This window comes from Lepisosteus platostomus, chromosome 11 (genome assembly GCF_059453375.1).
Source record: "Lepisosteus platostomus isolate fLepPlt1 chromosome 11, fLepPlt1.hap1, whole genome shotgun sequence".
NCBI classification, from domain to species: domain Eukaryota; kingdom Metazoa; phylum Chordata; class Actinopteri; order Semionotiformes; family Lepisosteidae; genus Lepisosteus; species Lepisosteus platostomus.
The window spans coordinates 5,025,943-5,037,246 of record NC_142621.1 but is presented as its reverse complement, the minus strand read 5'-3'; the positions used below and the strand labels follow the sequence as shown (position 1 = coordinate 5,037,246).

Genomic DNA, 11,304 nt, shown 5'->3' with positions numbered 1-11,304 from the left:
GGGGTGAAGCCCCTTGTGAAAGATCCTCTTGAAGGGCACTCGTGGCTGGCTGGAGAGTTTAATGACTAACTCAGTTTTCCGATGCTGCTCCAAAGCTGGGTTTATGAGGAGAAACTTGTGTTTCTCACGTAACTTGGAACTGATGCCAAGCAGAGCTATCCAATTCAGGCTTAAACTGGATCGTCATGGAAGCAGTCCTCCGTGGTGCACCTCTTTGATTAAGAAGATATTTATTCTCGGTTTTAAATGCACAAGACACTTGTAACCCAACATTGAAGGGCTGAAAAGGCATGATTTCCTATCAGCAGCAGGACTGAGCTGTTACATACTGAGCTCACTGGATGTAGATGATGGCTTTTTTCCCTCATGTGCCCCAATGGTACAGTATTTTTGCACCAGAGGCGTTTAACAGTTGGGATTCCCTCGGTACCGAACCAGATAGATACTCCTCTCACACTTTCATTTATTTGGCCACTTCTATCAAACGCCTGTACACAGCCTAGATCTGCAGTGCACATTCCAAGTACACATTTCTACCATCCCACAGCAAATTAAACATGAGCGAGAGAACTGAGAGAGACTGAGAGAGGAGGAAGGGAGGAGGGGCGGCAAGACTTTAGTGTTTCATTTTGGGGATACAGAAAATAAATGATCTGGCATTTTTCAAACATATTTCCAACCAAGTCCGTTAAAAACAACCGAGTTTGCTATATACCGTTTGAAAAGGCCTTTCATTTTCTTGACTCTTTGATCTTAGCAAGCAGCGAGCTGTTACTATCATAGCTGTTGCTGTGACTGGCTCGCCGAACCTCGAGAAAGGAACGCAGTAAACGAGGCTTTCGAAAATGGAGGGACCGTCACCAGTCACGATGACTCAGCCGCCCGACCGGTCCCTTGACCCCACAGCTGTGGCGGAGGTCGCAGTGTAGAAAACAGCCTTCGTCCGGTATGGGCGCAGGCCAGAGGAGAACCGGAGCAGGCAGCCTGGAGACTGCTTCTCGAGCTGTCACACTGCCACGCTCTGCTTGTTTTGGCTCTGCTTCAGGTGACCTTGCAGCAGAGATGAAGGAAAGAAGACCGCGGTGTCATCACTTGCCCAGACAGCCAGACATAGAGCCCGGAGCCCCAGACAATGGCTTGGAACAGCGTCCTGGGCAGCTGGGTTCCTCACTGGGAAAACATCGGCCTGGAAGTTCAGTTCCTCGGGACTGTTCCTCACTGAGACTCGGCTGAAAAGATGTTTCAAGTTTTTGCCCTCACGCTCCTGTCCTTTAAGCACAGCATTCCCCAAATCCCTTCGGTGGATACGTTGTCATTCCAGAAATCTCTCTCGCAGTGGACATAAAGGTATTCAGTTTGATATAAGAAAAAAATTGCATAACTTCAGGTTTAGCTGACAGATTTCCAGATAGGAATTTCTGGGGATCAATCATATTTGGGAGGAATGCTTTGGTGGCCTAGTGCGGTCATTTAAGTTTTTCCACTTACAAATGTTGAATTTCAGTGCCATCTCCATTCAAGCCTGTGAACTGTTACGATCTGTCTACTTAAATGAGTTATCATCTATTATTCTTGTGATTCAAACGTAAATTAAGTTTCAAAAGTAAAGGTAGATTTAAAATGACCACTTACAGCAGCAATTTGTTTAACAGTCTGCTTTTCCTCAAGGTTTATTCAGGCTAAGATGTACGAGATGTGAGAAAATTGAGGCCAGTCGACTTCTCTCTTTTTGACTGAGACACTTTTGTCTTCCTCTTGTACTACTGGTATTTACTAAATGGCTTTGCTAAAGCCATTATAGATGAGGCTTTTTGGAATATTTAATGGCAAACTACCCATCTCAGTTAATCGCCAGGAGAATAAAAAGATTAGGATTCCGTAAAGAGAATCATAAAAGCAGCATGTTTTCTTACTGATCTTGCAGTATGCAATGAATTCCATTCATTAGAAGTCTGGTTTCACCTACGCACTCCATCTTTAAATAGCTTCATCACTAAAAACATGTCCATTTTCACTTAAGACACCCATCAACGTATTCGCTGATAGTTTTGATAACATGAGAAGGGATATCACAACTGAACCTGAGCACAGTAGGTGAGTTAATTATAATGCATTTCCCATTGGCCTTTACCAATCATGGCCTCCTAATAATCCCCATCTTTGAACTGGCTTCATCTCTCGGCTCTCCTCCCCACTGAGAGCTGGTGTGTGGGGAGCGTTCTGGCGCACTGTGGCTGCCGTCGCATCATCAAGGTGGGTACTGCACATAGGTGGTGGTGGAGGGGATCCCCATTACCTGTAAAGCACTTTGAGTGGAGTATCCAGAAAAGCGCTATATAAGTGTCAGCAATAATTATTAGCAGTTGTATTTTTCTTTCCTGTAGCCCTCAGTGAATAAATCCGTACTCATCTTCATGACTATTATCCCAGGGCGTTTCTTGAAAAGAGCAAAAGACCAGGGGTGTTCCCTCAGTGTCCTGGCTAAAGCTCCCCCTGGCCTTTCCCAGTCACGGCCTCCTAATAATCCTCATGTATAAACTGGTTTCATCACTCTGCTCTCCTGCCCAGTAATAGCTGGTGTGTGGTAAGCATACTGGCACACTATGGCTGCTGTTGCATTGTCCAGGTGGGGCTGCAAGCTGGTGGTGATGGAGGGGATCCCCATTACCTGTAAAGTGCTTTGAGTGGAGTGTCCAGAAAAGCGCTATATAAGTGTAAGCAATTATTATTATAACAGTCTGGGTCTCCCAGAAAACTACAAGCCTCTTCCCACCGATCGCAATTCCAAATTAAACCACATTAGGGTTCTCGTTAGAAAACTGTCCCCCGTTAATTGCATTTATAACGAGCCAACACCCTGGCCAGAGCTGAACCAGCAGTGCAGCACTGCCCCAGTACCCAGGCCAACTGGAACCACTCTGAGAAGGAAATGAGCAAAAAATGAGCCAAGCCAGTTTTGATCACATAGTGTACATACTGTATGTTGTTGAGAAAGAGTGCACACCAAATTTGCATACAAATGAATTTCAAAATGGGCTCAATGACATAATTGACTTGCAATTAGAAATTTTCAAGAGACTGGTCACTTTGCAGTGGCCGGAGCGAATACAAATTGGAAAAGGCCTGCTTAGCATTTTAATGAAGCCTTACAGTAAGCCTGCCTCATTCGCCGTCCCTTTATGATGCCGACAACAGAACTGACAGACGCATTTGCCCCATTACTGTGATGCATCATGTGCACTGTCAACAGTTAATGCTTCTTGGTCTAAGTTGTCATTATGAAGAACCTATTTACAGGAGAGCTCCAGAGTTTTTCTAAAATGCAGTGAATAAAATACGGTAGCCAAAGTTGGGGAAAAAAGTGTTTACTCTGCTGTGCTACATCCATTATGAGAAAGACGTTTATTCCTAGTTTGGGGGGGTCACGCTAACCTCGAACATGGGGAGCAAGGTGGCACGACACCCTGGGCGTGATGCCAGTCCATCATGAAGCTTTCCCGTACAAACACAATTTCGAGACACAGATTCACTCAGCAGCATCACCACCTTGCAGCCCCAGATCTCAGAAGCTAAGGAAAGGTGGGCTAGATCAGCACTGAGATAGGAGACCCTAAAGTAAAATCGTTTGCTGCTGTGATGGTGGTGGACCAGTAGGTGGCGGTCTCTTTCACCTAGACCAGGATTTCCTACCAATACCCCCATAATGGTCACTGGGCACACTGTCCTGCGCTACATACCACCTTGCGGATGAGGTACAGGAATAAGGTCCTGAGTATTTGATCATTAAAGATACAATGACGGTGTCCCTACTCTTACGAACATGACCCTGGTGTCCTGTTTAAATTCCATTCTGGGCCTGCACCATCTGACCTACCTAGGGAGCTACACCTTAATTCAATTGGCTAAGCAAAGTCTTACCCACCTGATCTGCTGTTGTCACATAGTGACGTCACTTTAATGGATGCTGTTCTGTGGGAGGCAAAGCACCATTCAAAATGCAAGGAGTTAATCAACCAAGACATAATGTCTTTGGATGATAGGTAGAATCCTGAGCAGGAGAAGAGAAAAAAAAACTACACACTTCCCCTCATTGCTTTCAACAAATTTAAACCTCTTAGAAAAAGATTCTCTATAATTAAAGTACAAACAGTGACAAGACGTATTATCCTCTTGCTGCAGTCATTCTAGGAAAAAAAGGGGCTCTTGATGTACTTTTTTGATTAAACTTACTTAAGAGGGAATAATGTGCTTGGATCACTCCAACAGAGCTACGGCAGTATTCATTCCACCAGCAGGACTGGCTTCATTGCTTAATTTACTGAATTTTTAAATGTGGCTTATGTCAGATGCTATGCATCTGCTAATTAGTTCTGTAAAAGCCGTACTGGTCTGCGAACTGGTCTGATAAATCCTAGGCCCAGGTCACAGACGAGGCCCTCACACAAAATGAGAACTTGCCATTTTAATCATTCCTGGTATTTACATACTGCTGGTCATGCCAAGCTCTTTCCGTGTGGGAAGAGGCCCGCTTCAAGCACACCCTGGAGTGCAGCAGCAACCTGGGTGACAGCCACCTCACTACTTGAAAATTAAGAGACACAAAAAGTCGGAGAAGCCCCAGTGTGGTCGTACCATTAAGCATCACTGCATGGTCACTGGAGGTGCACAGCTTCCTCTCTCTTTCTGGATTTGCCGCACAATGCGAGATTCAAATAGTAAAAAAAAAGAAAAAAAATATCTATATATACTGGGGACTCAGCACCCAGCCCAATGACAGTGGCAGTATCTAAAGAGTTACCCACCGCTCAATTACTCACTGGCTGACACTCTTCCCCCCCACCCTCCAGTGTTAACGATAATGCCCCCGCGATGTTTTATCGCCGGGGCGGGTTTAGTGCTGCCTCGCGCGCCGCCGCCGCCGCGCTGTAAACAAGGGCCCCCCAAACGAAGTAATTCACAGAGCTCGTTAACATCATCTCCGTCACTCACCGCGCCGTTAGTGTCAGGCCCCTCGCGGTGCGCCGCGCAATCAGCATTAACCATGTCAGGGCCTTAATGGCTGCAGGCTGTAAAAGCCCCGACAGCCCGAGCATCAGCCGCTGTGGGGAGATGACAAACTGCCCTCGCCTCTCCCCTCTCTCTCGCTGTCGTTTTAACCCCAGGTGACAGACTCTGCAGGGATAAACCCAGTTAGCGCGAGACACCTTCCACCCAATTAACCTGAGATATTAGGCTCGGTAAACCCTAATTCCTGCCTTTTTTTAAACGCCATTTTCATTTGCTTTCTGTTGCAAAGTGATTTTCACACTGCACTCTGGGCTCCCACAGGGACAGACAGACAGCGGCAGGGACACGCAGGACGTAGGAGAAGGAGCTTCCCGACATCTCATTTGCTCACGCTTAAAGAACCTCCAGAACCTGAAAACACACGGACATCTGGCTTGACCACAACAAGCAAACCTAGGAAAAACCTAGAAATCTTCATGCGCACAGTGTTGTCCATGGCGTACAACTGAAGGAAATTTTGCAGATTTGTGATTGCTCCCTAGGTTTAACAGATTGTCAAAATAGTAATACGTGAACGTTTATAGATGATACCAATGAAATAGTTGAGCTCAGCTCAACTAAATAAATAAATCAAAATAAAGAAGGATGCAAGGTGAAGATGACCTCTGGCATTGCATTCAACCTCCACAATAAGCACAACAAGGTGTTCATGACATTAAGTACACAAATGGAGGAAGCCTTTTTAAGCATGGAGATTAATAACATTTTGGTTTACAGGGAATAGACCCATTTTGACACAGAGGAAGCTCAATCAGGAATTCAAACGCACTCCAATTTTAATTCAAAACGGGTAAATGGCATGATTTTTAAATTTGTATTCCCCTCTGGGAAACAGCATCTCAAAATGCCTGTAACATTTAACGTCCACTGAAGTACAATTTAGAAGCAGGCACCCCGCAGAGACTTAACAGCCCATGTGCAGGTACACATCTTAATACATCTGCCTTCACTGCAACTTCAAAAGTGGACTTTCACATTGGCAAGCGATGCATTGTCTCTGGTTCATCCAGGTTCATTTTGTCTAGCAAGCAGGAAAAACAATAATGGAATGGAATGTCAGTCAAAGTCCATGTGCTGGTGCAGTCTGGTTGCAGTGTGACAGACAGATACAGGAAGTGGAGTGTGTGTGTTTTGAGTTGGGGCCAGTGGCTCTGGCAGCAAAGATATGGTCAGTCTGGACCCAGCAGGTTGTCTGTGCAATGATGAATGTGAATCCCAGCGGAGCTGAAAGGCTCTGCAAATCTGCTATTCCTGGTTTGAGGCTGACCAGTCCCCGTGCAGTTCTGCAAGTTCCTTTCTCCTTGTCAAACGTACAAAAACAATCTGCATCAGAGTTTCTTGGCTTTCTTAATGGAGGAAGAGCTTGAGGCCGATTCCCTTCGCTTCCGCTGGAAGACAAAAAGCGGAGAAAAACATCAGTGTGGGCTTTGTTGGTCCCAAACAATACTGCAAGCCTAGAAATCGCGCACTGCCCTTTTGAAACCGTGGCGTCTACAAAACAATCTGGTTTCATAGGAATGATCGTGAAATCCAAGGGATGTTTTGGTAGGAAGAGTCACTGCCCTACAGAAGGGTACAGTGGGAAAATCACAAGGACATCAGGAGAAAGTGCAGATCAAGTGCGCGCTGAATGTTGGCCTCTGGGTGTTGAACCTGAAAGGGGGGCCGCAGGAGAAAAAAGAAAAGCTAAACAGCTCTTCTCTTTCACTCAAGGTGGAGGAGGGTGTTCAGATTTCCAGGTAGACCAAAACGGCCACAACCGTGAATGCGCTTGACCTTTCTCTCCCTGGACTAATCTAATTGTGTCGTCTTTATGTAATCAGCCAGTAAAGGTCAGGGCGGTATTTAACATCGGAACCCTTTAGCTATGGAATTTGCCTTGCAGTAAATTACCTTTATTATGTTTCATTCACATATGTCACCCATACAAAGACTCAGCTTAACTCCTTGGGTGTCAAGAGGCATTGCTACACTGTTAATAGTTAATTCATCAGAGGAAGAGACTTGATGAAACCTTGTGGCTTGTCTGGAGTAAACGTGCTTCAGAAGAAAATTTCAGAAGCATAACTGGGGATGTACTAATGTGCTCTTAGTATACAGTGTGTAGGAATAAAAACGATATGACTTTTTATAGGCCTATTTACTGAGCAGCTACAGAATAGCTAGAAGATACAAGTGTTACACATTTCAGCATTATTGGATAATATTGCATAAACACAACAACATAAACTATTGATTTATTGAAATGAAAATGGCAAAGCCCCAGTGTAAGGCTCCACGTGGATCATTAAAATTCCCCTGATTTTAAATGAGCAGAAACAAAATGCTTCTGGATAGAGATCACAGTAAATGTTTAACAGAATAAAATCGGACTTGTTTTTCGTTAGGCATTGCAAGTTTGAATGTAGCCAATGAGCCTGGGACTCCCCAAGCATTCCTGTCACGTGTTAAAGGCAGAGTGGCTCAAACGGGGGCAGGTCACAGGAGCCTAACAACAAATCCTCACTCTCCCTTGTGTGCAGCTCCAGTGGTCTTTGTTGAGACATGAAAAACACCACATCGGGCGACTCCAAACTGGGCACGTATACCTTAAAAAAGATTTCTAAAAAAAGATTTTTTTTGTGGCAAATATTAGCGCTATAATTGACCAACATTGCTAGTAACAAAGCTGTAAAAAATTTGATTATGCAAAAAAAGTAGCAGGATCGGGAGATTTTCCCATTCCACCCATCAGAATTCCAAGGCTCAAAGGGAAGTGTGAACACAAAAAGTGCTCAAGATGGAAACTGTCTGGAAATGCACGGCCAGCAGCACGATGAGTAACGCTTCTGGGAAGACGCAGCAGCCCGGTCACGAGGCAGCACCAACCGGATGGGCATCTAAAAATCCCTGGAGGAGAAAATTCCACACTTCCGGAAAGCGGAAATGAGCAACACAACAACCTGAGTGAGGCAGCCAGACACCTGGGAAACCACTTTAAAACCGAAGGAGATTGTTTACCAGTTTTTTTTTATACTGTATAAAGGAATACTGTGAGCAATAGGAGTTGCTAATACATAGAACATTCAGTGCGAATCCTGGTTTTCTTATTTGCAATTTGGGAAGCATTAATTGATTTACAGGCTTGAGTTGCAAGCATAAATTGATCAGATTTTTAGGAATTGTCTAAAACAAGCCGTCATACAGAACACTTTCATCAACACTAGGAATTATTAGGAATTAGACAATCGCCTAAGAAAGCACACAGGCTTTTTAAATTATGTAGGCATTGCATAATTTGTAATTAATTGTAATTAAGTACAATTTAGTAATCACACCTATTTCTATTGAAGTAGAAATGAGGATTTTATGGCACCTATCTGTAAAACCGTAAAACGGTTGACAAATGAAGGGGTTTGCAAAAGCTTATCGTGATGCTGAGCTGAAAAGTGTGCACAGCATGGAGAAGGTTCGCAGTGTTACTTATGGCCAAAGCAATGCTTTGTGCGTTTTCAGGGAATATTGCTTCAATTTTATCGGCACTCCACCTTGACATCTTGGAATTCTACAGCATCTCTAATTTAAACCCAAAACTACCGCACAGCAACCTACCACTCTCCGTTCGAGGGCTTGTAACTCTCAATTTTGTCTTCAGATGTTTACGTGATGGGCTTTGTGAAAACAGGGTGCGATAGCTGGCGTCTCTTGGCTTCTGGTGAACTTAACACTGTGTCATCCAGAGATGAGGTTTCAAAAAATCTCAGATCAATAGCTTATTCTACTAATTGTCTTGATTAACCTTTTAATCAGAACAGTCCTAGTTTTAACACAACATGCTTTCACACTCCTAGAACCTTACTGAACCCTTGGCAGGACTAACGTATAAGAAAGATCTTTTTGTTTGACAGCCTTATTTAACCCACCCACTTATTTAAGCACCACACCACTGTAGCAGAAGACAACAGCAAAACAGTACTTTTGCAAGAGCATCCTGTGCCTCAATAAATGACTGAAACATTGCCAAAAAAAAAAGTAAATAAAATGTATTTATATAAAACCTCTTTTTACGGTTGGTGTAAAATTAAAGGAAGTTTATGACTGGCACATAAAAAGGCCTGTTATGAAAGGCTGGGTGAAAGTCTAATCCATTTTGTCCTTCATATTGCTGTCACTGGAAAAAGGAATCTCTTAAGTGCCTCACCACACACTGTACTCCACTGTTACCATAGAACTGAGGCACCTCTAAACCCACTCACATTAATCCACAACAAATCTGAAAATGTTCTCCATGCCATAATTAAGACTGTGTAAGAGGTCTGAACGAGAAAACACTAATCTATTTTCCATTGGAGGCATATTAGAAAAAAATGTTTCAAAGCATTTCCAAGAACAATGAAAGATAAATGAACACCGTTCTAAAGGAATACCTTTCCCATATGTTCTTGTAATCCTGAACCAATAGCAAACATTGCCTCGGTTGAAGCTACAGCAAGGTTTGAAAAAAAAAAAACCTTCCTGGTAAGACGCCTACCCTCATTAATCACAGATTAATGAGATTGTTGCTTCAGTGGCGATTCACAAAGAAACCTGATTACCAACGTTCTGGGCAACTGGTCATTTTAATAGCATTCAACAATAGTTTTAAAACTGTTGGCCTAATTTAAGTTCTAATTTAAGCCTCTTCCTATCCAGACAGGGGCTATTTTACAATATTTGCACTGGGCTTCACCGGCTACAAAACCAGCCACCACTCAGGCAGTGCTGTCCTACTTTACAGTCTAATATCTCCACGCCGACGTGTTAAATTCACCAGCAAGATCCACAACTCTCTTGATCAAGTCACCCTGGCCATTTGCTCTAACGGATCCGAGCTGCAGGCTTCGCCATGCTTTAGGGCGAGTTTGTTTTGTGTGTACACAACGAAACCTCATCCTTCGGGAATGTAATCGGAGAGACGGCCTTGGGATACTCACGGAATTGGGGGTGAGTGGCGCTCCCACCACGTCAATAATTTGATCTTTGCTGTCCCCTTTGGTGTCCTCGGCCCCGCCCCCAGGCTGTCCATCAGCCCCGAGCCCCTCCCCCAGGGGAGTGCTGGCCCCGCCCGCCTTGAGCAGCGCCTCGTAGCGATGCCTCAGCATCTGCTGCTCGTACTCGCAGTTGGCGTGCGCCTGCTTCAGCTCGTACACCAGCACCAGGTCGCTGCGCAGCTCGTTGAACATCTGCACTATCTCCTCCGTCGGCATGGGGTTGAGATCTGCAGGGAAGGAGCAGAGGGAGAGCAGTCAGGAGCCTGAGAGAGCAGGAAGAGGTAAAGGAGGTGGCGGGAGTCTAACATCCAATAACTGGATTAAAGCAACTGTCCAAAAAAATATCCCTGCTGCCTCTGTAGTTCTGAGTGCTCGATTTCAGCTAATCCACTTTAAATTTCAGCTTGGTTCTATATATATTTAATCAAATAACCCTAATATATCTATTAATTGAGAACCTTAACAGTATTCTAAATATACTTTTAGTTCAAATATTTTTGCTCCCGAATTATTCTTTGTAGCTCATGACAAAGATTTCCAGTAAGACGTAAAAGCTTATACCACTTATACACGCACAGATCTATACCACTGCTGCATCTTAAGGAATTCCTTCATTGTGGAAATACAAAATAAAATGTAAAAACACTTCCATAAAACCTACAGGCAACCATGACTGCGTACCAAAATACTGTCTTCTGTCAAAAAAACTATTGCGAGTGGGATACAATTCTAAAAAGTGTGTGGTGCTTAAAGGTTTTTTCATCACGTAATGATAGGGAATAAACTAGTTATTTTTTGAAGCCTGCCCAGAGAACACAGGACAAAACAAATAAGATACAGCTCAGAATGCTTCAAGGAGAAAAAAACATGCTGAAGATATTTGCAGTACATACACAGATTTGACAAATACGGGCAAGACATGGAGACGACGTCCTTCGACAACAAGTGAGACGTGCTTTTCATTGGCCATGTATTTAATTAAACGCTGAATTGAGGAGAAGCAAAACGAACGAGCCAAAAGCTGCAAAAAAATCCCCTGCGCAGAAGCACCTCTCCAACGTGAACCGTTTCTTAAACTAATAAGAAGAATAATTTAAAAGAAATAAAACCTGTTGAAGGCCTGCTGCTTTGACAAAAAGTCTACCCTGCAGTGATCAGTGACCATTATGCATTTCCATCTTGCAGACTTTGAGGCAAATCAAAGCCTGGCTCTCTGGGCACAAATCTG

At 43.9% G+C, this 11,304-nt stretch overlaps 1 protein-coding gene across 2 annotated transcripts in view; it reads right to left on the bottom strand.

Moving 5' to 3' along the window:
- Positions 1-5,825: 5,825 nt before the first annotated feature.
- dmap1 (DNA methyltransferase 1 associated protein 1) overlaps positions 5,826-11,304 on the bottom strand; it is a 30,527-nt gene continuing 25,048 nt past the window's right edge. For both annotated transcript variants that reach the window (XM_088598072.1, XM_088598073.1), the window contains exons 10-11: positions 10,020-10,303; positions 5,826-6,455 (exon numbers count right to left, since the gene is read on the bottom strand). In XM_088598072.1, the coding sequence (XP_088454198.1) occupies positions 6,396-6,455; positions 10,020-10,303 (344 nt within the window). In that variant the 3' untranslated portion in view covers positions 5,826-6,395. The remainder of the gene's footprint in view (positions 6,456-10,019; positions 10,304-11,304) is intronic.